Here is a 26,988-nt window from a genome sequence, read left to right as displayed (position 1 = left end):
TACATGAGTATTCATTTTTATTAGCCATAATAAAACTAAAGTGCGTCAAATTGGCGTGTGTTGGTGGATGACACTCGTGTCGAGTTAACAAGCAAGGTGTGAACAGGTATGTAAATAGGCATGGATATTAACTGTTTGACATGCCCTGACAAGAATGGATTATTTAGTTTAACAGCTTCACTGAAGTGAAAAACTATATACTGTATTATATCAACGACAAGGTTTGGCTCATAATAAAAAAGTAATTAAATATAAATGATTATGAACAGATAAATCCAACTGCATAAAATGACTCCCATCCTTCTAATAAATAGAAACAGTTAAACGCATGACACCAAATCCACATTTCTTATATTTTATATATTTTTGTAAAATACTTTGAAGCTTATGAATCATAAAAATATGATACATCCATATATAATGTGTCTGTTAACAGGGATATAAAAATACACAATATTGAATGACATTAAATAATATTTTCAAAATACTTCAAATACCAAAAAGGAAACTACTGTACTTCTCTGGTACTACAATAGAAAATTGCAACATTTTTTCTTTTCTTACCACAGTGTAATCAAACGACATGCAGTGTCATAAGATACATGTCTATAACTACAGAAAACAGAGCTGGACAAAGCTAAATTTCATGCTTTTATAAATCTAGTTAAGCTTTTTTTAAAAATCTTTTTCAAATACTATTGCTGTTTTTTCTGACAGAGAATGTAATTGAAAATATTTCCTTATAATTTTTCCTAGACATGGAAATAATAACATGTAAAATAACAATTCAAGTGACAAATGAAAATAAAAGTACAGTAACTAGGATGGTATTCACACGAAACAAACTGAATATTTCCATACTCTGGTGACAATGTGTTAATAATAACTTTACTAAAACAAAAGCATGGTAACTATCTAAACCCATTGTCTCAGGCAGTGGTGTATTTATTTATTTTGTGATGCTGTTAAATAGCGAAAAGTCTTCAATAACTGCGTTTATGTCCATAGAAGCCCCTCCAATGTTAGAGTGAGTTGGCTGTGATGAAGACGTAGATCTTGGCCTGGAAAGTGGTAAATGTCCCCTGTCTCCAAAGCTTCATCTCTACAGTAATAAGGAAGTCCCTCGGACCCTCGACCTGCCTGTGTAGGTACACAGCACCTGTGTAGGCATTTAGCTTTCGGGTACTGAAGTAGTTTTCCTCATTTCCCTGGGTGATACTGACGATGACGTTATCGCCAGAGTAGGCGGGGGAAGGTCCGATGCGGAAGATCTGTGCAGGGATCACAATGTTGGACTGGAAGCTGAGGTAGTAATAGGTGATTCTGAGGGGAGAGTTTTGACATTCCATATAGTTTGGACAGCTGATCCGCTCACAACGCCTGCAAGAAGACACACATTTGAAAAGGATCCTTTAAGGCAAAAATACACTGGGTTTGTGACACATTGAATGACTAAGTGTTCCTTTATGGGTTGCCAAAAAATAATAAAAAGTTTAATTCATGTCCTTTTTGATGTCCCACATGGGAAAAATATGATAATAACTTTTTCATCTTGTTAGAAAATGTGCCATCGTTTACACATATTATATTTGCCAGTTTGAGAGAAAAATGAGCCAAAAAAGTTACAGTTTGTGATAAAGATTCTAAAGAAACATCTAGTTTTGTGTGAAATGATTCAGTAGGCTGCATCTCTTGTCACACACAATGATCTGATTGTTCTTCTTTCTGCTCCTTTTCATTCATAATGTGAACATTTTGCTTACATGTAAATGTACATTTTCTATTCTTGTGTCTTTCTTTTAATTCATGAGGGAAATAAATAAATAAACTAAAGAAACAAATGAAATTAAACATAATACATGTCACTGACACCAAAATGCAGGATATTTTAGCGCATTTCACCTAGCTCTTTGAATGTTAGCTGAAAAAGTATTAAAATTGCTTTAAATCACTCCAAGTCTGGTCATGTTAGAGCTGCATGGACATCCTCAGTGACTCTGAACAGATTGTGGAGACACAGTTAGTATGACGTCACAGCTGCAACTCTTATACATGCAGTCTTTCTATACCAGCCTGATAGTTCAGCAGTTTTACAACAAATTACAGCTTTATATTGACAGACATCATATATGTGTAGATGATGACACAATTCAAACAGGATGAAAAAATTACTTGTCTCTCACCGTTGACTCCAATACATTTTTTTCCCCTAAAATGAGATCCCATGGGGCACACCTAGAACTTAGACTTCACCTCTCTATTCATGCATTGTCACAAACTGAGCTCATGAGAAGGGGCTGCACAGGACAGTGACTTTACCAAGGATAATAGTCTTAATATATCAGGCATTGCTGTAGATTTAAAAAACAGACACTATAAAAAGTACTTCAAATGTGTTCAGCCTTAAATATGTACAGCAATAAAATGCAGTAATATGAATCTAAAAACATCATATATAACAGACCATTGAATGCAGAATCTTTTCACAGTGCTATTAGTGGTTAAGTAGAGGATCTGAATGTTTCCTCTGCCACTTCATTTTTGAAATGGTTTACTGCCTTGGTTTACACTTTGCCTTTTTCTATGTGTGAACTTAAATGCGAGCTATAACTTACGTGTCAGACACTTTGCGGTAGTTTGGCGGACAGCTGAAGTGAAGGCAGCGGTATCCTCCTTGGATGTTATAGCAGGTCTCAGCTAGAGAGCAGTTATGGGCCCCAGTGGCACACTCATCGATATCTAAACACACATTTAATATACAAGCGCTGGTTTACTGCCTGGAGATAAAATATCAGTAGTAGTCACTGGGCAATTGAAATTTGAGGAAAAGCCTCATTACTAAAACGTGAAGCACAGTAATGTGCAAAGAAAAGTTGTGCATTTTGGTGGAAACAGCTCAACAAAAAAGATCAAATTAGTAAGTGAAGTCTGTTGAGCAATAAAGTTTTATAGACTGTGTAATTACTGAGCCACTGTAACAGTAGCAATTATATCTATCTGAGCAAAACCATTACTGTACACTCTATGTCGAGTCAAATAGTTGCAGAGTCATTTTAAAACTCCATTTCAGGGAAGGAACTCAGCGAGGTACACTTGTAATGTTGCAACTACAGCACAGTCTGAGTGTTCAGTTAAGCTTTTTTTTACCTCTGCAGGAGCGTCCATTTGGAGACATGGTGTAGCCATACTCAGGACAGGCACACTGATAACTGCCAGGGACGTTCACACACTTATAGGTACACAGATGGCCGAGGCTCTGGGAACACTCATCAATGTCTGAGCAAAAAAAGGAGGATAAATCATGCGGAAATAACTTAAAACCTGTCAAAACATAAACATGGTATAAAGACGTTAATTGTGACGTGTAATAGAGTGTACCACACCTTCACAGGTATGCCCGTCCTCCCTGAGGTAGTAGCCCTGTGTGCAGTAGCACTGGTATGAGCCATAGATGTTGGCACACTCCTGACCGCACGGGTTGGACAAGCACTCATTTATGTCTGAGGATTAGAGTTTAGGACTCATTACTGTCATAATTCACTTGATTAAAGGTTGTCAATGTTTTAATCCTAACATATAAACAAGATAGTGTTAATGGGCCAATTATGCTTTTAACTGTTTGTGCTTGAAGGCATGGCATGATATTAGGTATAAATCATCAATAAAAGTCTTCATTAGAGATGTTGCAGTGGAGTGGCCAGGTGTAACATCGACACACTTAGGATATTTACTTCTGCATAAGTTCAAGCCTGGTCCACCAGCAAAACTGAAGTGTAGATAGGCTAAGTGTATATTCATGCACAAATTGACAAAAAACATGCACTAACTTGCACAAATACACACATGAATGCACACACGCTCTCACACCCACACAGGTAGACATAAACATGTGCACACCTTCACAGTTCTTGCCATCACCGGATAAGCGGAAGCCAGTGGTACATGAGCATTCATAGGAGCCTGGGGTGTTCTCACAGGTCTGGGCACACAGGCGACCTGGGTAGCGCCAGCACTCATTTACATCTGAGAGGAAGAAGTAATGTCATCATACCTCTGTAAGTGTGTATGTGAGTGTTTTGCACCCATGTGTGAAAGTGCATGTGTGCAACGAGGCATGTGCAGGTTTGATGCCCTACACGTGTACATGTGCATGCTTGTGTGTGTTTGTGAGCACATCCACAATGTGAGGGGACCAGATGCCTGGTGATAGTCAAAACACTTGAGTGGAGTTCATTATTAAGAGAGTCACAACACACTGAATCACAAAACAGAGGGAGAAGCGACAGCAGTAGGAGCTAAACAGGGTTGTCTGCAGCAGGAGGTATGATCGGTAGCCCGGTGGCCACTGCAGGAGCCAGGGAAACAGCAGCAGCTCTTCCACCACAGAATAATAAACAGGAGCAGCAGCAGAGTGGGCAGACAAAGGGGGAGGGGAGGGGGGTACAGTAATGCAATGGAGTAAGAAAATGATGAGATGAGAAAGAGAAAGAAGAAAAGATCAGAGGCAGAGAGAACGTCAAAGCAAAATAAAAATAAAAAAAAAAAACATACTTTTTTTTCTCCTTCTGAAACATCAAAATATTTACTCGTTTTGAGGTTGTCCATCATACCTACACACATCCTCCTGAATGAATCATACTGATAGCCTGTCTGGCATTCACAACGATATGAACCAGGCAGATTGTGGCACAGCTGGCCCTCGCCACATCGATGCAGACCGCTCTCACACTCATCAACATCTACAAGACAGACATGATTGAAAAACAGATGAAGAAGATTGTAAGACAGGGAATGGTAACAATCATCCACCAACACTTTCAAAAAGCTCCCAGAGCCTGTCCTGATTTACTGGGGTGTGAAAGGATAATAATTGTTTTTGCTTTATTGGATGTTGGTATAACATGAAGTCAGTTTATCATATCTGTATTCCATATATCTGACTTTCCATGTGTAATTGCAAATCTTACCAATACATCTGGATCCATCGGTGCTGGCATGATAGCCACGGCTGCAAATTATCTTCCTCTGGCACATGTATGATCCCACTGTGTTGATGCAGTTAAATCCTGGGCTGCATGGTAGGGCCAAAGTGCACTCATCAACGTCTTGTAGCAATAAAGGGGAAAAAATAAAGAGATAGAGATTAAGAAAAATGAATGAAGAGGGAGTACCTGAAGGCACAAAAGCATGGCATGAGAGACCAGAGGGCAATTCCTTAGCCTCACTGCATATCAAAGCAAACACACATCACACACTCGCATTCCCCTGGATAACTTTGTTGTGTGTGTGTGTGTGTGTGTGTGTGTTTGACATTTTCTCCATTTTCTCATTTCTCAGAGCATTTCTTTTACACTCCTGTTACAGTGGCGTCGGCTGCCTCGACATGCCTCAGTTCCTGCCCCTGAGGGCTAATTCCACAGCATCAGTTTGTACTAGAGGAGGACAGAGGATTGGCTTTTATCCACCCCTTTGCAGCCCCTAACAGCAACCTCTCTGATCTCCTGTCTGTGTGGCATTTAACCCCTCTGTCTCTGTGGCGTTGCTGATTCACCTGTGTGGCATACAAACAATGTCCACGCAGACTGTGATTCACTTATGGGGAAATTTCAGTTTCTGGACCTGCCCTAATTCACTCATCTATGTTTGGGTAATACGGTGACTGTTACGGAAAATATGGCAGAAGAAAGCAATATAAGATTAGTAATATTAAGATTAGTAAGATAGGGCACTCAGAGAAATACTCAGACAAATACATAGAAATTTCAACCTTAGTATGTTTTTGGAGGACACAACAAGAATTTATTGCTTTTGTGAAATTTTTCTAAATTTTTTATTGTTATGTAGAATATCAAGGTTAATGAAGTTACCGTATTTGGTTCCTTAGCCATAAGTGGCAAAAAAATGCATAAATTCAAGTACATACAGGGTGGGGAAGCAAAATTTACAATATTTTGAGGCAGGGATTGAAAGACAGTGTATGACCAATTAGTTTATTGAAAGTCATGAGAATTTATTTGCCACAAGAAAATTTCCATAATAGAAAATGTTTTTATTCTATGTGTCGTCCTCCTTTCTCAATAACTGCCTTCACACGCTTCCTGAAACTTGCACAAGTGTTCCTCAAATATTCGGGTGACAACTTCTCCCATTCTTCTTTAATAGTATCTTCCAGACTTTCTCGTAATAGTTTTGCTCATAGTCATTCTCTTCTTTCCATTATAAACAGTCTTTATGGACACTCCAACTATTTTTGAAATCTCCTTTGGTGTGACGAGTGCATTCAGCAAATCACACACTCTTTGACGTTTGCTTTCCTGATTACTCATATGGGCAAAAGTTTCTGAAAAGGTATGGATAACAGTGTTAGGTATGATTATGACATCAATATATGTTTGGCTTCAAAACAATTGATGTAGTGCCTGCTGAGAAAAAACAACTAAATGTTCATTGTAAATTTTGCTTCCCCACCCTGTATATATAAGAAATGCAAGAAAAACACATGTAAAGTAAAAGGAACATGTATTTTAGAACATTAGAATATCACTTTTAGAACATTAGACTAACATAAGTGCTGATCCAGACACCTGTCCACATCCACATTATCCCTTTTGAACATCATTCCTTACATTAGTACCATTACTTCATGGTACCTAACAAAGCAGGTACACTCACTGTTCATGCAGAGGTGGACCTTGCAGACCCTGTGGACCATATTGGACCTGAGATTGTTGCCTCACTGTAACTGTTGTTGTCACTGTCTTGTAATGTATTTGGAAATTATCAAAAATAGTCACTCGCCTAATAAAGGGTTAAACCCTAAAATAGTAATGTATTTTTTGTGCTATCCAGTCATCCTCAGTGGAGGCTTCATCTTCATTTCTGCTTTTTGTGGGTTAAAAGGAGTGATATTTTTCTCTTTTTAAAATGGAATTATGCATTTTAAAACATTTCCCTGTGGTCTACATAAACTGTAAATGCTATGCTTGGGTCTGAATTCTTCATTAATTCAACTCCACAGGTCCATCTTCAACCCTATTTCTGAGTAATGACACCAGAAAGGTCGTTTTGAGGGTTGCCCCTTTAAATGCAATTGAGCCACTTCATGCCCCACCCCCTCCAGGTTGTTGGCTGTGCTGCTCTGTCCTGTTCAACCAATGACCAAACATTTTAGGTAATCGGCTTGAAGTTTGGACATATTTTCAGTATGGACTACAACCGCTGCTGCTGACAAACAATTATGTCGTACTCAAAGAAACGTTCATCGGAAGTCTTGACCTTATATGTGCAAATGCCGTGAAGTAACTAGTTATAGATGCAATAAATTAAGAAGGAATTAAAACAGGTTGAAGAAATCCACTCGATTTTTGCCAAAATGAATATAAAGATAGCTTTACAGCACCTGGAGGGTTCAAATTCAAATGTTTTTATCTATTAGGGTCCAAATACACAAATAAATGTACCAAAGACTAGTAAAAGTGGATTTAAGTGGGCAAAATATGACCCTTTTAAATGAAAAGCCCCATAAACATGGCCTAACAGTAGTATTACTGGTGCTTAGCTGCACATACAGCATGTGTTAAAGGTCAACTAAGTGATTCCTGAGAAAGACAAGATGTTTGAACACAGCACCAAAATACAAACACCACTCCCTTTAGGGCTCCTTCAGAACCTTCACTCCCTGTAGCTGATGAGATGGAACAGACCTGTTTCCCATTTACAGAGCCAAGGCTGCGTACAAACAGCTTTTTTCCGTCAGTGCATTCACAGCACAGGCAGCTCGTGGACACAATTGGACAAAAGGTGTATTGGATTACAATGTCATATTCCACCTTTGTGATTTACATATCCATGGCTACAGCAGTCAAATGCTTCATGAAAAAAATCACAGTGTATCTTTGGCTCTATATGTAATGTAATATGATATGCAATTGTGTGCGATGGTGACCACTTACCCACACAATTCCCCTGAGCATCCACATTAAAGCCCACAGAACAGCGAGGTTTCGGGTTACACCTGAACGAGCCCTCTGTATTTACACAATCAAAGGTCGGCCCACAGTTGTGACTCCCCTGCACACACTCATTGATATCTGCGAAATAAATCAAACACTATTAGTTACAGTCTAATAACCCACAAAGACTGGTAACGCCATGCCGCAGTAGTGTAACACCAGAGTCGACCACTGGATGGCACTGTGGTTAAATGGCAGCTTCTCACATTTACAGTGTATCTCTTGCTGTGCATTTTTCACAAAGCTCTACCTGCCAATACTCTAGAGGTTAATCGACAGTAAGAGAGTTCTATAAGGATTCAGTAATGTTTTTCATTCACTTTGATTATGGCATGTTACACCACAATGGCCTCAATGATTGTTTATAGTGATTCAAGCCAGGTGTAATTCAGTCTCCTTATGCAGTATTTCAATGAATATCTCACAACTAATATAAGCCTCCTGAGTCCTCCAGCACCTGCAAACTAAAAGACTTTCCTCCTGTCTATCATCCCTCAACATCTGCTGCCATAGGATGAACAAATGCTGCAGGGAAATCAGGATCCCAAAAGAAATATGTGCGTAATATATGAGTATCTTGCATTTTCAAGCAGACTTGCAGGATTTCACCACTGTAATTGCAGTAGAGAGGCCTAATATTGGCAGCCCTATGGATATGGGGCAGGTCTCTAAGCAGCAGATAGTGATTGAGCATCTTGCTCTTGACACGAGCCTGGCAGAGTCATCCAGAGCTGAGTGAGCCTGACACAGCTGGAGACAGGGAGAGAAAAGCCAGGAAGCAGGATAAATGTATGTGAGATTGGCAGTGACCTCCTTCGTAGAGTTCAGCAGGCTCAAAGAACCTTTAGAAGGTCAAAGAGTTCACCTGCTCAATGGAAGAATTTAACCCCTTAAACACAGCAGAGTCACTGACTTTGTTATTTCAGGTGATTTTGGAGAAAAGGGGAGAAAGAATTTTGAGTTTTGCGACATTAGCTACTGCCAGTACTTGTCTGCAGCATAACTATAGTTGTGCAGAAAATCAGAAAACCCTAATATATAGGATACTGAAATTGTTAGAATTAAAACAAATATCTCAGAGAAGAAAGAGAATGATATTTAAGTGTTGTACTGTGGTAAGGGTAAAAGATTATTTGACAGATTGAGAAAGTAACTATTGATGCAAGACTACACATTTCATTCCTGACCATAACTGAGTAATTTTATTCTGAGGAAGGCAGAAGTAAACAGTTCCTCTTTCATGGTGAATATTCCTCCTTTGTTAGTGGAAACAAAAGGAGATTTTCAGTGTATTCTGTAAGTAAAAAATGACTAAGAAAGGCCAACTGAAAACAGTATGTTTTTTTTTTTTCATAACAGATGAGTTATGCTGACAGCCTAAAGTGGCAGCTGTTCGGAGATTCAGAATCGAAAAAAACAAACAAAAAAAACAAAAACACACCATCTTGCTAAATGCTAATTTAGATGACTGAATGTTCTTCAAGTTCACAAAGAGCTGCAGAATAGATTAGTCTCTTTTGCTTGAGCCAACAGAAATCCATCTGTGGGAGCAAACAGCACTTTCAGCACATCTAATGCTCATCTTAGGGGTCGTTGTTCCTGAACGCTGCTGCTGCTGCTGCTACTTTATGAATGAGACCTCTGCACAGGCCGAATTTATGGTGCATGGAAATAATGAGCTGTATTGGGAGGGATACAACTGCATCTTGAAGTTGGACATCGCCTACACTACAAAAGACAAGATATGTAGTTCTTCAAACTGAGATTTAACAGTAAATAATTACAATGTTAAGGTGCTAGATTTAACAGCATATTTACTGTGTAAAGACAGGAACGCTTTGATGCATCTTAATGTGGGTAAAGTAAAGTGTACCTTCACAAATGTCATTGTTGATCTGGTATCCTGGGGGACAGGTGATCAGTGTCTGGCAGATGTAACTCCCTGCAGTGTTTGTGCAGCGCTCATTCAGCTGGCAGGCAAGTGGTGACAAACATTCATTTATGTCTATATCAAAAGAATAAAAGAGAATATATGAAGAAACAGCATAAATAATGAAAGTACAAAGACGTAGAAGATGGATGAGGCAGTATGTTCACAAAAAAACCCCCAAAAAACTAAGACGGTGTAGAAAAATGCCAACAACTAGACTTTGGTGTGTGGTGTAGTCAGTCGTTAATGTTGAAGGAGATTAAAGAGGCAGGTCATAACCTCTTCAGGGAGAGAGATTAGGGGCAAGGCCTCTGGGTGTAACATCTACACAATGGGAAATTTGTCAGCACAGTGACTGGCTGTCAGTGTCACTGCAGCAGTCAGGCGACAGACAAGTGGTTATGGTTTAACTTAAAGATATATCCCCTGTGAGACAGCTTAGACACATGGACCACTGGGTGATTAGCTCCATGATAAAACACACAAGTCCACTGCCGGTCTGAAGAACACAGAAATAAGCGGTGCATATGGTATGCAGTCAGCAAGATAAAGCATGATAATGCATGGATAGTTGGGATAATCCCTCTGGTAGAAACTCAGGAACAAGATGAAAAGAATGTCTCCCATTTTTGTATTTTTTGGTCTGTATCACACAGTGTTATGGAGAGTGAAGGGGATTAGGGCTGTATCTCTTCTGCAAATCTACAGGCACTGATGAGAGAAAGAGACAAATCAGTGGAAGCATTCTTGCCAAGAAACTCTCCTCAACTGGAAGTCCTCTGGCTGCAGAAGAAAGCTGAAATGAATGCTTAAATTGCAAGCTGTTTTTTTTTTTTAGCTTCTGTGAACGCACCAAGCTTTTTGCATGCGATTTTGATGTAATGTATGAAAGTGTTTCAGCTCCTTACCTTCACAAGAGACTCCATCAGTCCTCAGAGCGAACCCCAGGGAACATGAGCACTGTGGCCATCCATCCACTGGGGTGCACTGTTGTTCACAGGGGCCGTTTCCTGAAAATATCATAGTCAAGTGAAATGAAATATAGCACTACCCCACACAGCACACACTTGAGGACTGAAACAGAGGGGAGCTTTGTTGCTCAGCGTGGGAGACTAGAACACGATTTACTGTATTGCTGTTTGCTCATTTCCTTTTTCCAGGTTGATCCATGACCTGGCTATATTGTATTTCCTAATTTTGGCCCACAGTGTGGTGGACCTCCACCCTTGCATCATGGCAACCAAACAAGAGAAACAAAATGTGGCTGAGCTCAAATTATGATATGAGGAATTCATTAAAATGAGCACTTGATGCTAAAAACAAACTAACCTTTGATACCATCTCAGAGTGACTGTTTGACATTTGCAGCACAATTAGAATTCATGGAAATGGTGAGTATGAAGAAATAACATGTCAGTCTATAGCAGCAAAGCCTGATTCTCTTCTGAACATACTTGATGCATGTTCCAGCCTCTGATTAAGACATGAAGATCAATGAAGATTTTCATAGTGAGCTGTCAGGCTTGCAGTTGCATCTTTCCTCATTAAGCCATAGGTACTAACCTTCACAAGGGTTGAGTGGGACAGAGGGCTCAGTGGGGGGTGGAAGGGGTGCAGTGGGTTCCACCAGCACTCTGTTATCCTCCTCCAGTTGGTTCTGCACATCTATAGTCTCTGCAAAGACATAAATTACACTGTAATCAACACTTCCACATACTAAGTTAGAGGCTAAAACCTTGAGCGATTCCTGCATTTTCATCCAACGATATGAAAGTAGCAACCTCAGATGAAAATTGTAATAGCAGTGAAGGTGAGACAGGAAAAAACATTGCCTGCAGACAAACATTTGGTTTTATTAGTGAGCCCCATCTCTCACTGTAATTTGCTGAGAACTCTGGCATTAGTATCTTGTTGAGACAGGCTTGTGTTGGCGAAAGCCACTGTTCATTAACGTCTGGTACACTGCAGCATATTCATGCAGCATTACCTGAGAATACACACTGTACATCAGAGCAGACCTTCAGGCTTCAAAGGCCACAAAGAATGACTTTAAAAACAGGATAAAAATATTTTTCAGTTCAAAAGTTTTTTGACAACAGAAAAAAGATGTGATTAGTTGCGCATTGCTGTCAGTGCAGGAAAGGGATGTTAGTGCATGATTACAATAACTATTATTAGGCAGTATCAGGGCTTGCAGACAGGAAGGAAGGCAAAGGGACCAGGAAAATAATATACTGTGAAAGTGTACACAAATTACGACAAATGAGGTCTTCCTGACAGCAATGTGAACTGTAAATTTTAGTTAAAAGTGCAAATGTCTGAGGCAGTTTGTTTCCTGACTGGAAATGTCTGCTAGCACTTTGTAATGCAGTGAGATGGGTGGTCTTCGCTTCACCTTGTGCACAAGTGAAACCGTCCTCTTGCAGCGTGTATCCAGGGAAGCATTCACAGCGGTAAGATCCCAGTGTATTGATGCATCTGTGGTGGCAGATGCTGCCCTCGTATATCAGGCACTCATCCATGTCCTCCACCTCAACAGGACCCTCTACTGTGTTCTCCCCTTCTCGGTCCTGACCAAGGGAGAAGGCCTCTTTAGGGAATGGGCTGTCAGACACTACAGGACAAGAAGAGTCTTTTGTTGTCACCAACATGCTAAACAACATGAATAATTCAATAACAGGATGTATTCATTTTTTATCAAACACAGCCACACACCACATCACTCATCATACTGCACGTACCAACACCAATGACTTTAACAGATCAAACATGACAAGAAAAAAACCCACAAAAACATATAAAGTTACAGATATAAGTACTATTAAAATGACATGATTTATTTCTGTATTTCTGCCTGTTTTTAGACCAGCACATAAGCCCTTAAAAATCCTTCTGAAAAGCGCCTAATCATGCAACACGGCTGTTTTAACTAATTTAAAATGACCCCAGCTCAAACCAAAACAAATCAGTTCAAGTGTAAGTAAGTGGCTAAGTGGTTTTCTGACCACAACAGGATGCAGAGCCAAGCAGGCATTAGATCTCTTAAAATTAGAGCAGAGGGGTGCATTGGGTTTTCTGGGCGGCAAATAGGCTGCACTACTTCTCAGCAAGGTAGGGGAGCTTAAATACAATACTTCCTTTAACAAGTGGGGTAAGGGAATGGACTGTTTTTGCTTGGGTGTCTGCTACTTGCTTGTCATCAGTGTAGTGCATGGATAATTGTTGGCTTTACCTTTCTTCGGAGGTGGAGTCGGGTTGACAGCGGGCCTCTCTTTGACGCTGTGCCAGCCGTTTTGACCCCCGGCCCTCCCCTCCTCCCCCTCGCAGCAGGTGATAAAGACATGTCTGCAGTGGAAACTCAGGTACTGGTGGGCTTCACAGCGTAGTCCTTCTTTGCGGAACTGCAGCCCCAGGGAACAGCAGTCACAGCACTCCTGCAGACCACACATTCACAGCATTTACCTCAGAAATCCTGCATACTGAGAGGAAATATAATGTAACCTATAATGATATAAGGTGAGCACAATAGAATATAGCTGTGCAGAAATGTTCTTCTCTGAAAAAAAACATCCATTATGTAAAGCACTGACACACACCCATCCATACTATAGCAAAACTTGCTTTTGAATTCAGTTTTGACAGATAGTTCTTACAAGTTTGAATTTAGGGCAACTTGCTTCTTTCCCCTGCAGCTCTCGCCCGAATTACCACAGAGAGTGCATGGGTTCATGGCGAAACATCAAACTAAAGTAATGACTGCTGTGATGTGGCATGGTTGTAGATGGCAAAACATCACTAAATCTACAGGGGTCCCGCAGTAAAGAGACGAAAGCCAAAATTTAACAACTGTACAATAGCATAGAGTCAATGTACTGCTTGAGAGCCTCTGAGTACAAACGATTCTTAAGATGTGCTGTCTGGCCACGCTGGAAATTTTAGCCATTTATAGTCATTCCAAATGTCCAAATAGTGTGAAAGGCTGACTGTCAAACAGAGGGGGTGTAGTATATAATTTAAATATAGAGTGGAGGGCATATTTCATAATGACTGATAGAATAGTGTACTAACAGAAACAGTAAAGACACCTCCACATAGCTAACGAGTCACTGTACAGAATGCAAATGGATGTGGATACCTGATTGTCAGTTTCAGAAAGTTACAGGAAAGTTAGTCAACTTGATTGTGCCGATGAACACCGTGCAGCCAAACAGCCATCTTGACTTGACCCTCATTGAAAGCCATTATAACCACCATCTTCCACCACTTCTCTTCTAATTGTCAGCCTGCGGAACAATTGACGTCTGATATTACGAGTCACTGAGGTCGTCTGAGAAGACGGCAAAACCTGTGCAACTGTGGGAATCTTCTGCTCTAAGTGGCTCTAAATCATTTGATCTAAATTAAATAAAGTAATCAAATGACAGGGAATTGGCACCACAGAAGTAATCCTCGCTGGAGGTATCTAGAACAAAGTTGCTCTGACACTGCAGAAAGACTGAAGGCAAAGACCATCTACACATGTTTTCAATTCCACTGTGACTAATGCAATTGTAAATTGCTAATTCAGACTGCATTAAGCCTAATTTGAAATTTACAACATCATTAAGTTTGAGTGTGAACCCAGTGAACTACGTCTGCCCTTTACTGTGGCATCTGGTCACAGATACTCGCCTTTAAGGAATTGATTCCACATTTATCAGGGCTGGCATCTTCTTCACACATCTTTCCTCCTCTGGCTGCATTAATTCCAGCCAAACACTGACGTTCTCTCAGGGACCCCAGGCAGCACTGTCGTTGGGCAGTCCTGGCAGACAAAAGCATACAGGGTAAAGAATTGTGAGGAAAGTGTTTGAAAGGCAACTGTGGTGCTACAGCAACAACAAGTGGGCTGACTATTCTTCCCACGAGTGCTGCAACAGAGCAAACCAAAGAGCTGTGTGTCTTGAAATTTAATTATAACAAGAAAGAGAAAGTGTGTCCTTTCTGATTATTGAAATCAATTACTAATCAAAAGCATTTACATCATTCATTCCCAATGACTGGGTCATGGCCCACTGGTTGGTCACAGGAGATTTTATTTGGATCAGGAAAATTAATATGCATTTCAGGCATCTCAGAATAAAGAAGCATGGTTTTGATCATTTTTATGGGTCTGATGGTTATAGTGTAGACTAGTACACATTCTGTTATGCTATATGTTTACAGCATTTCACATATAAGTTATTTACCCTATGTGTATCCTGTCATTGCAGAGTAAAACAAAGTTATTTATTAAAATGACTTCAATGACTGGTTTACCTACTCAACACAGTATTAAGAGCTCCACCATTGTGAAATGGTGGTTAAATGAATGTATTTAGGAACAAATTTGTTGTTGATTCATAGATAGGGCCTGTTGTGAACAGTCATGAGGTATTACCATCTTTAAAAAACAGTTTGGGAAACTGTTTTAAAAACCTGTATCCAAAGAAAATGGATCTTACATGTGACTGCTTTTGCACAAAAACCCATAACATAAGACCGCCGCAACTAATCCATCTTTAAATTCACCTCGTTGATAGGTCCATTAAACCTTAAACATATAACTACTTTTCCTCAGAAGGCCGTTTAAGATGATTTACAGTTTGTTAGATTTAATTATGATAATTAAGCTAAAGGATGTAAATAGACATTTATTAACAGCTTTACCAGCAGATGGAGTGCACATCTTTTGTTGTTGGTTCCATGCTGTTGCAGTGACCATTAGTAGAAGCCCATTTTTCCCCTGCCTCACAGCAGGTCTTCACCAACTCCTCAGAAGACACTGCAGTGAAAAACAAAAGACATTTTGTTTAGTGCTGCCAGTGTTTTTGGAGAATCACATTAAATAACAGGTTAAAAGTGGACAATTGTTGAATCCCTTCACTGTCAATCTGGTTAAATCATACTGGAAGTGCATTTGAACTTCCCCCTAAGGCATGTTACGGTACGACACCGTGAGAATTTTAAACAGAAATAGTAATTTCTTCTCAGACTCTTTGACTCTGCTTTCATTTTCATTGGCAAAAAGTATAAAAACAACATCTCGATAAAATTACTTCTGAGTAAATTTGCCTGACTTTGTTACATCCTGGTTAATCGGAGCTGGAGCAGAATGAAATTGTAACACGTTAGCACTTCATTTTAAAATGGGTCAAAGAGGAGAAGAAAAACACATTATCTGGTTCAGAGGGAAAATACTGTATATACGTCTTCCTCCAATAACAGGGCAGTGCATTCCAGCGTTGATTTGTGGCTGCTGTACACTGTAGTTGCAGCTCCAAACACTCATGTTTTCATCAGTCACACCAAAAGGCCAGAAATATTGAAAGATATGACTCTACAGTACTTATATAACAAAGTATTCACCAGACACTACTGAATTTATGATTATTCATTAACATTAACATAACTTCAGTTTCCTTCTCCATGCTGTAAATCTGAATGGTTAATGATCACAGACATTGACAATGATTATTAGAATTCTATTAACACTTCTCTCAATCCCATAATTGTTCCTCACACAGGAAATGCTGCAATTTAAACCATAAGTGAACCAGGCAGTGGCCCAGAGGAAAGATGCAGCAGAAATCTTATCGCATTTCTAAATAGATAAAACTAGGCAGAGACACCTGAGAGTGCCCAAGTCCTTTTAGTACTTTAACTTCATACCATTTACCACTTCATCTTAACTGAAATACCTCTCTCTTTGGCTTACCTACATATAATAAGGCCAAGGCAATTACTCAAAACAGAGCGAGTGACTGCTGCAGTGTGCATAATTTAAAGGTTTAGAAATGAGAAAACTGAAACCTTAAGAGGCACAATGACTCTTTGATACATAACTACAGTATGTGTGCCAGCTGCACAGTTAAACAAGTCTCTTTGAACCCCGGTGAATGTATATTAAAAGACAGGGAACGTAATTATTCATCCCTCATCTTTTGCCTCCTATTCATTTTCTCCAGGTGGAATCATTCCCCTCATCATGAACATTACACAAATTTGCTCCATCCACAAAGCAGGATGTATACAGAGATAAAATATATAGATTTCAAGGCCTTGTTTGCAACAAAAAAAAAATCAGCGGTTGAAACAATGAAAAGGAAAACTGTTTTGTTTTTAGCCATAATGACAGCAGGGGATGGAAACATATCTAAGCCCGACCAGGACTCTTCCTGTTCTCCTTCTTTCTTCCTGTTTCTTTTAACCTTCTAATTAAGTCATAACATTTTCCATTTAGCTGCGTAATAATTAGCTACATTGATTATCATACTTCCTCAAATGTAAGCATCACGCAGTATGTTTCAAAAGTAGCTGAGGAGCATCTCTTCTTCTTCTAGGCCTCTAATTATAGTACATCTGTCCATTAGACTAGCATTAACACCAGATGGTTTGCTCTTTTCCAAATCCAAAACTGGTGACATCACACCCTCTGAAAATATGGAGTTACAATAACAACTAAAAAGGGCAACTCTGAACATGTCTAGAGGTGTCATAAAGCAGCGCACTACCACTAATCAAGGCTGGTGTGTCTTTTCTTTTGTGAACTTGGCAGTGATTTACAATACAGGTGGGCTGGAAAGAACAGGGGCCAACAATGTGAATAACAGCACATGCCAAGGGTCCCTAACAAACAAACTCTGTGGCTGGACATGTCAGATGATTGACGGTAAAAGCTTAAAAGTGTGTCTATGTTTTATGTGCGTTTTTGTAGGTGTATGAGTGTAAAAGTTTGCAGCGAGCGTAGGAATCGGTGACACATTGTTCTTCTCACCTTTAACATGAATCCTTCCAGAGATATCGTGTCTTTTGAAGCATATAATCACTATCCAAGAGCAGCTGGCTATGACATAACAGGGAGGTCTCTCTCGCTATCACCATGACTTCATTTCCAGAAGGACCAATTCAGGATTTAATTATTGACAGCTTTGTGTCTTGATCTTTATACGAGCCAACAATGGTGTGATCCATCTTCTTACTGTCTTAAGTGGTGTTATAGTAAGTTAATGTGATCCTCCGGGGACTGCCGCACTCTTTGATGGTTTTCAGAGCAATATTGTGGTTAGATAACATGATCTAAACACAAACACACACATTGTCTGGACTTGTGTATTGAATTAAAGCAACTTAAGCGCGTGTATCCTACCGATGCCACACATGCCCTTGAAACAATGCACACGCTCGTGTTGTTTTATGGATTTTATGCATGATAAAATCAGCATCAGACAACGTTTTGCATATTAAATTGGTTAAGTGTATTCCACTGCACACCTCAGACCACATTTTCCCGTAATTCCTGTAATTTGAGCCTGCTTCCCATTTCCTTATTAGACTTATATATTCCAAGGTGTGTTCACAAACCAGACCACAGGAAATGTGCTCATTGCTTGCCAGAGGAAATCCATCCAAATCCTGATTTTGGATCTGATGGATAAAAATAATTGAACTCTACGGAATAATCTTACCTACTTGGCAAGAACTTATTGGCCCATTAGAGGTAACTATTTTCCGCATTAGAAGTAATTGCATAAACAAAGCATGGAAATGGATATAAGATTTAATATGAAAAGCTTACTTGTTTTCACATTTGATGCCCTGAAGACTGGAGATAGAAATGCAGATGGGTGCATGAGGCAGGTCTACTGTGTTGCAAGTTATCATCAAACTCAGTCTCTAGTTATACTGCGTCTCTTTTATGAGCGGTTTGCCACATCTTGGAGCAGATGTTTTTTTTTTTTTTATTTATAAGCGTTGGTGACACGTAGATCAGGCGGTTTTTCAGTAAGGATGTGTTGCGGATGGCCAGGATTCCAGGAAATGACCTGGAAGGCACCCTAGATTAAGAGTCAGCTATCTCCTTGAGACTCATCTTCACATTGGTGGTACAGTGGGGATGAACTCTCACATGGCTAGCTCTGGAATTTACCCTCCCTTTCATCCTAAGGAAAATTATACATCTGCTCAGATTACTCCCATATGCAGCATGTTGTGACAGTGCTGTTGATAAAAACAAAATCCACTACACTTTTTCATTTTAGTCATTTTTATGCTTCAGACATGAGTCTAATAAACTATTATCTGCGACTTGTTCCGTTTGGTTCAAAGTCATAGCTACTGTCTGTAAAAGAAAAGGTAAGGAAGTTTCTGAGTAGAATGTGCGGAGGTGTGCTTTAACTCAGATGATTACTGGGAAGATTGGGAATACAGCAGCCTCACGGGAGACTGGTAATCACACTGGCTCATGAGGGAGCAGTGACTAGCGTCTGGCAATCACGCCACAACAGTGGTCTCATTCATCACATGGGTATTATGCCGCTCACAAGTACAACCCCTAAGAAATCCTAAACCAGGTCCGAGCCAGCATCAGAAAGCCTAAACAATCCCATCCCCCTTCTGAGCACACAGTGTGTTTGGTTGGAGGGAAAAAAGGTAAATGAACAGGAGTTATTGACTACAAGAAAAAAAAAAGTTTATCCTGGGCTGTGTTCCACTGCAAAAGCAGCCCATTTATGTTTTTGAGAAAAATGGATGTATTCTTGTGTTTTGTGCTCTTTCGTTTCCTTCTCTAAATAACTTTGGCATCCCTTGCTAATGGCAGTGATAACAGGCATTAGTCGGGGATCTTATCAGCAGTTCTTCCTCTGTGTGCTTTAACATGTCACCGCTCTGGAAGACTTTCCTCAGAATGATGACCTTCACTGGTGAACCTTTGCAGTGTCGCTTCAAGTGGAGCAGCCAGACAAGCTGCATCACGTTATTTATCCCAAACAGAACAGAACAAACAGAAAAGATTTGCACACACCTGCGAGCTTACATGAAGTTTGCACTGGAGTCTGCATTGTAGCACTGTCATAAAATGTTGCTAATGCAGCAAAGCGGAAAAGAGACACTGAAGAACTCAAAATACTTATTTTTTGCTGAAAAACTGACCTGAATGTTCAGCTTATTAATCAGTGCACAGGCTGCTATCATGGATGTAGGCAACTGAAACAGTCATTAGCATAAATATACAACTAAACTCCATCACAAGCTTCACATAATCACACAAGCAAATGCATATCTTATATATTGAACTCAATAAAAGTCTTTGCCATGAAACTATAGGTTGTTTGACAGTTGTATAGATTGTCTTCATCCTTGTATGCAATGTGGTAAACAGTTGATAACATCTATCACAGAAATAGTTCTGTTACATCCTAAAACTAATCTCTCTATTTGCTCATTGGTATTCATGCACAGTTCATCTAGATTTGGCCCAGACTTAAAGCAGTCCAAAAGCAAATTTGTTAGAAGAAGAGCGGTTAAAAAGAACAGTCCATCACTTATACATAATCCCAACTTTAAACCAGTCAGTGAATTTGTTCATGCCATAGAGGCACCTCACAGATGCATTCAACTTACACTGCACATACCTACAGAGGCCAGGTGCTGAAAGGAGAGAAAAATCCTGACAGGTTTCAACAAAAATCATAGTGTTGTAAAGTAGGTTAACTACACACTTCTGGACTACTGTTTGCTGGACAAAACACCGCTAATATTAGAGAAGCTGAACCGATTTCTTGAATAATTCAGAAACTAACTTTCTTATACATTAAGAATGAAATGACAAGTCTAATATCAGGACATTTCACCCATTCATTATTTAATCTAATCTTCTGGGCTCTTATGATCTTAGTGCGATTACCATGGTGCTATTAAATCATGAGATATAGAGAAATTATGATCTAATTAAGTTTTCCTTCGCATAAAGCATATCAGTCATCCAAAGTTATTGGACCGAATAAAATCACATTCCTGATTAAATGATTCATAAGAAGTAAAGTGTGACTGAAGTGACTGAAGTGCCGAACTATCACTGAAGCAAACTAGATGGTCACTTCAATAGCTCTTATAGGATAGAATACAAATAGAATAGGGATAATGGTGTAAATGTGCCTCCAGTTTTAATATTATTACCCACTCTTTATAAATCTCTGAAGCGTTCTCTAAACATGAATAGAAAATTAATACAAACTAAGCATAGGCTAGTCCCTTTGTCTTCTGAGAAAGGTAGATAAATTCTATCTAGGAAAAACAGGCTTTACATGGACAATTGTTTTTCTTGGACCACCGCCAGCTTCAATAGAGTGATGATGAATTCCTCCTCAAAAGACAGGATGTGAGGGAGGCGATAGTGCGATGTCTGATATGACAAAATGGTGATCGCTATACTATAAATCATCATTCTGTGAGGCATTTTGCAGTAGGCACACAGAAAACCAAAATTTTAGTTTGTTTTTACCTTGTGTGTCACTCTCTCCATCCTGTGGTTGGTAGTTGTACAGGGTTTGGGGTTGTCTGCGGGGCTGCTCTCCATCATCCCTCACAATAACTGGAGATCTAACGGTTGGACTGAAGTGGATTGTGGGGTTCAAGCTCTGCTCCTCTTTACCGGAAGGCCGCTCATTTTCCATCGGAACCTTTTCCTGCCCCTTATGGTTGACCAAATGAGATCTACTGTGATTCCCGCTGCGACTGCCCTGACTGTGTTTGTGAGGTTTGGTGGCGTTCCTGCTTCCCCTGTTTGGACGGGCAGCGTAAGTCGTGTCTTTTAAAGCGTCCTGCACCGGCCTACTTCGGTCACTGTTATGTCTAATGGTCTTTTCACTAGTTTCATGTTGTGACTTGTAGTTCTCTGTGGTCACCCCTTGGGAGGTTGTAGATGTTAACAGTGTTTCTCTTTGGGAGTTGGTAGTGGTTGGATCCATGTTATTCAATACCTCACTTCTGCCACTTCGCTCTGGATTATGGCTTTTTTGTGTCTCTCTTGATTGATGTCTCTTGCCATCATGGGAGCTCAAGGAAGTTGAACTTGACTCTGGGTAAGCTGGTGGTACTGTAGTAGATTCCAGTGGTCGGGCCAGATCTTGGAGGGTGGAAGTCGTCGGCTCTGCCAGTGTGTAGTCATAATCCTCTGTGCCAGAACTGGGTGGGTCCTGCTTATACAGTGGTAGAGTGTTTCCAAGTGCCAAATTGGAAAAGGGTTCTGCAGGACTCGGCTGTCGGCTGTCACGACGGCCACTCACATCTCTCAAAGGATTATTGTCCTCAGGGGTTGTAACATATGTGGGTTTGTTACCACTGCGTAGGTCACAGCCAGGAATGGGGGAGCACATTAACCTGCCACCTTCATTTGGACAGTGGCAAACATGGCACTGGTCTATCTGGAAGGAGTGTCCTGCCTCATACTTCTTGCTGCCATGTGTACAACCAACTCGCCCACATTGTGGACATCCATCTGCAGGCTGTAAAATATCAATGCAGTTGGGGGGAATTTCAGGACAAGGAATAAAATGACAGCTTATTTTCCCTCCTCCCTGGGGACAGGAGCATTCTGTGCTTCCAAAATCCACAAAGTATGATTCCCCCTCTGGGACTTTCCCTTTCCGGAAGCCTGCGTGGATGCAGTCGTAGTACTGGTAGCCTTCACAAGTGCAGCCCTTTTGAGTACAGGTAGGACAGCAGGCACCGTTCTCTAAAACTGTTTCAATGCAGTTTTGCAGAGCAGGACAGTCCACACCTGTGCAGTCCCTCTGGCCAAGGCAGATGTCCAAGTATGCAATCATCAGACTTAAAAACAACGCTCTCTGTGTGGGCATTTTGCCTAAAAAAAACAAAACAAATTGAAACAGTTCAGGTCAATTTTCAAAGTTCCCTTCAGCCTCGTTTTTATTCCAGATGAGAAAGAATTTGAGCCTGTGAAAGTAAACAATGGTTTATTCAAATTTACACTTCAAAAGTTATCTGGCGTTCAGCTTGAAAACAATCAGAGTCTCATTACTTTTGGATTATTTTCATAGTAACAGTCAAAAACATAGTTTAACTTTCTAACTTGTCAGCTTTAATTTGACCACCTGCCAAAAGTAAAGCACATTTTTCCATGCCTACTACTTCCCCACCACAGGGGATATAAGTTCTGATTTATACAGTATTTGATTGCACATGGAAATTTGGCCTCAATGTAAGGTTGACAGAGGGAAACAGTGAATGAAGAATAATAACCCTGCAAAAAATTGTCAGTTTTTTGTAAAAACAATGCTGAAATAACAAAACCTCCTTTCTGCCACAGTGTGATAGCGTGTCACATCACAACAGTTTGATGACTGTGTCACACAGAGAAGTGCTTATCTCAATTATCAATGTGCAGCACAGTTTAGTGCATTGTCATAAAATTGTCTCTTTTCACTGAATACGTTGGGCAGGTTGTGCAAATACTGTGCTGTCATTTGAGTCCACTGTTAATTTCTGCTATTTCCTTTATAAAAGCAGGTGACTATAAAGCCAACTTTCCCATTCTGGATTATTTAAGACACACACACACTGAACAAAAACTATACTTGCACTATAGACATGCCTAAGGATTAGTATAAGAACATATTACATAATGAAATATATAAACTGGGGGCAGCAATATGTCAGGATGTGAGAGGTGTTATCCAGTAAATGTTATGACTTAACACTAGAACTATACTGAAAACCAGGTGTTTTTTATTTTACTTTCCTGCTTTTGCTTCACTACTTGGTTTGGTGCCAGTGATAAAAGACTCATGTAAGAGTTCATGCTAAAAAGTCTTGTTCAAAATTAAGAGTTAACTCAGATCATTTAACATGCCAAACTTGTCTTCATACATTTCACACTGAAGTGTTTCTAACAAGTTTCAGTGTTCTTTTTTTTTTCAACAGCCAATGTTGTTATCGTATTAGTCCCAAACTCCACGTCCTTGGAATGGACTCTCACCAAAACAGGCACAACTACACAGGGTAAACAATGTTACACTTCCGGCACTTGAACTTTACAATGTGTTACTGTCAAGTTACAGGAAACACCTTTTTTTTTTTAGATTTTCATGAAAAAAAAGACCAGTGAAAACCCTGTAAATACACTGTTGCACTTTAAATGAAAATATGGAATGAAATACTTTTGCCTCTTCTCATGGAATAATTGAGACAATGTGATTTATTTTTGATAGATTAAGTATAACTGGGACTCAGTGACTGCGACAAAGGTGATTACTGTTGTGTATAATAAATAAATAGTAATAAAAAGTGGATGTGTCTGAAAACATATATATGCATAGTATATGTGAATCCACACCAAAGTACAGAGATCTATTTCCAGAACACAGTGAGCAAAAAATACCTCATTTTAGAAGTAAAAATGAGTCAAAATAATCAGGAGGTCAGTGAAAATGAATGTTACATCGGCAGCTCTGTGTCACTTCATAATTTAGGAAAAGCCATGCAAAGTGCATTGCTGCTCCATTTAGAGAATCAATGATGTCTTTGTGTGCTCTGGGTACAAAATCATTTTACCAGATCTTTAACCAGCGCATGGCCCCACCTTTAGTGCTTTAACTGTGCTGAACTCAATCCCAAACTGAGCCCTGTGTTCTTCTAAAAATAATACTGACTAAAAGAACTGGACAGTAAAATGTTACAAGATAATCTTTAACATTAACAGGTTCTATTAATACTCCAAGTACAATTTTAAGAATCAAAGGGTTGTTTTAAGTTAATATCTGAAGATCTCTGGTTGTTTCTTGGATAATCATCTGGGGGAATGTCCCACAAAGCATTCCAAATACCTACTGTGTGTGCCTTAACATCCAGTAGCCAAGAAATGACCTTTATCCTCTTGTTCACTGTAACACGTGTGCGCGCACACACACGTGCAAACACTTCTTTCCTGCATGCATCAACTAAATCCTGAAACCATGAGCAAACACAGGCTACTGCAAAGTGAATCCCCAGAAACTGTAATGACCGGTCATTATACAGGATAAGGCATGACGCGCTCATTGGAGGATTATATTAATGAGACGCGCACAGGAAGACTAACGCGCAAAACTCTACATAATTTCACTTTACAACCAAGACGTTGACTTTAACATTTAATTTCATATAGAAACTTAAGCTTTACTCACTAGTTATTCACAAAATGCCTGGATGTTGTGGATTTCCGAAAAATTACATCGTATACACAAGACAGAAAGTGATCAAATTGCGCAAAATCTAAATATTTACTCTTATTTATCTCAAAGTTTGTTAAGTGGAAGCCTATGAATGACACATCAGGATCTAATCTTCCAATAATATTAAGTGCTTTTATTTCCGAACTAAAACCACGCTTCCTACCTTGTGTTTGTGGTCCCGCAGTGCTGGTGTGCTCCTGCTCCTGGGGGAAACTTGTGCGTAAAGTTAATGCCCTGACTCTGGTTTGGGAGCGCCCCCGCTTCTTCTTTTGGAGGGCGGGACAACTTGTTCGTGGAAATATTCCTACTAATTCCAGCTCTTTCGAAATTATTTCTGACTAATGTTACTCAAAAACTAGAAATGACGTAACAGCCAGTATGAGACTAATACCAGGGAAATTCTAATAATAATAATAATGGCACTGGTCATCTGGTCATTACTGTCAAAATTAGAATTGTGTTCTTGTTTTTCTGTCTGCACTGTAAGACCGGATAAGTTGAGTTTACTTTAAAAAATTCAGTAAACCGGTTGCCTTAAAAAAAAATAAGTGATGGGTAATGAAAACTTGAGTGTATTAAACTTAAATGCCTGATTTGAATGGAAGTGCTATTTTAATTACAGCACACTAAATGCCAAGTTAACCCTTTGATGCATGAATTATGAGGTCCTTAGTCAAGATTTTTTTTTTCCCTGAGTGTTTTTATTCCTCTTTAGGCATGAAAAAAAAAACAGTGTGATTGAATTTTATGAACCTGTTTTTTATGGAGTTAAAAAAAAAAAAAGTTTCCTCAGCTGGACACCATGCGTTTAATTTTTGAAGAAAAGAAAGATGTATTTAAAATGCAATATCAGAAAGTGATATACTGTGTGAAAACTATGAAATATAATTTTAAAGCAGCTAATCTGATGTTTTCTCACATTTTAGCATACTTTAATACTAGTTATTACTCACTTCATGGAGATAATGTGAAAAAAAAAACACTTTTTGTTCAAGAAAACTGTTAATTACAGTCTAATAACAAATAGCAATTGATTTACTCTCAAACATGTTTCTGCAGATCAGGTTTATCAAGAACAGCAAAGTTGTCTGATATGCAACTAAAACAACAAAACCCATGAATATACAAGAGAACAGCTGTAGAATAACAGTCCACTATAGTGACTGCTATGCATGAAAGGGTTAATTTAACTTAAAATTTGTTGCAATATCAGTTGCTTTGTATAAGCATTAGACTTAATATCATCAGTTCATTGTACTCAAGTTCAAGTTGATTTAAATTAAGATCTTTTGCAATATTAATTACTTCGTATAACTTTTCCATTTAATATATTGTAGCATGGATGGGACTTGGGGAGGAATTTAGCTCACTGTCATTTGCTAGTTCAAGAAGTGCTTTTAATTTATCAAGGAACAATGAGTTGCATAAGTCAGAAAGATTTGAGATGAACAGTTAAACCATTGTTCAGCCTATGTCTCTCACTCACGGTGCAGCTCTACAAAAATACAAAAACAAACACATAAAGCCCAATAAACACTGCCATACACACATTAAGTCAAAATTAACACTAACACCACAACCCCGCTGAACACCTGCACATAAAAATAACACATTTTCAACAATATGCCCAATACCCGCAATGCACTGCGGAGATAAAAAGGTGTGGTCATGACTAAAACTTAGTGATTTAAATCCATACAACTTAAACTTTTTTGTACTTTCGACTATGTCTACAAATTAGTAAAATATACTCAAAAATGTATAGTAATGTAATAAAACTGAAATCATTTAAGTACATTGTAATTAAAGCATTTTAGTAAATACAAAGTCTGGACTTACAGTGTAGTTCATTAACCTCATCTTTCTATTAGGTGCTACATCACTGACTGTTGTGGCATGAAATCAAACGACTTTAATAAATCAGATTCACTCAGACATCATTAGGTATATCACATGATGTTTGTGATGTTTGTCCAAAGATCTCCTTATGTCAGTTAATTGTATTTCACCTATC

The 26,988-nt window shown here is 39.3% G+C and overlaps 1 protein-coding gene across 2 annotated transcripts; it reads right to left on the bottom strand.

Annotated features, from left to right (window-relative positions):
* Positions 1 to 25,234, bottom strand: LOC115422991 (fibulin-2-like). Of its 2 annotated transcripts, XM_030139655.1 has the most exons (17): positions 25,138 to 25,234; positions 21,245 to 22,606; positions 15,631 to 15,745; positions 14,614 to 14,746; positions 13,175 to 13,376; positions 12,338 to 12,556; positions 11,506 to 11,616; positions 10,851 to 10,952; positions 9,886 to 10,017; positions 7,953 to 8,090; positions 4,968 to 5,105; positions 4,611 to 4,739; positions 3,898 to 4,023; positions 3,384 to 3,500; positions 3,148 to 3,276; positions 2,616 to 2,739; positions 1 to 1,380 (listed from the first exon to the last, which is right to left on the bottom strand). In XM_030139655.1, the coding sequence occupies exons 2-17, from the start codon at positions 22,599 to 22,601 to the stop codon at positions 1,023 to 1,025; spliced, it is 3,630 nt and encodes a 1,209-aa protein (XP_029995515.1). In that variant the 5' UTR covers positions 22,602 to 22,606; positions 25,138 to 25,234; the 3' UTR covers positions 1 to 1,022. The 2 variants fall into 2 exon arrangements, with proteins under 2 accessions (XP_029995515.1, XP_029995516.1); XM_030139656.1 differs by lacking the exon at positions 9,886 to 10,017.
* Positions 25,235 to 26,988: the final 1,754 nt, after the last annotated feature.

Source organism: Sphaeramia orbicularis, chromosome 7, assembly GCF_902148855.1.
Source record: "Sphaeramia orbicularis chromosome 7, fSphaOr1.1, whole genome shotgun sequence".
In the NCBI taxonomy this organism is placed as follows: Eukaryota; Metazoa; Chordata; class Actinopteri; order Kurtiformes; family Apogonidae; genus Sphaeramia; species Sphaeramia orbicularis.
This window is presented reverse-complemented; position numbering and strand designations above follow the sequence as displayed.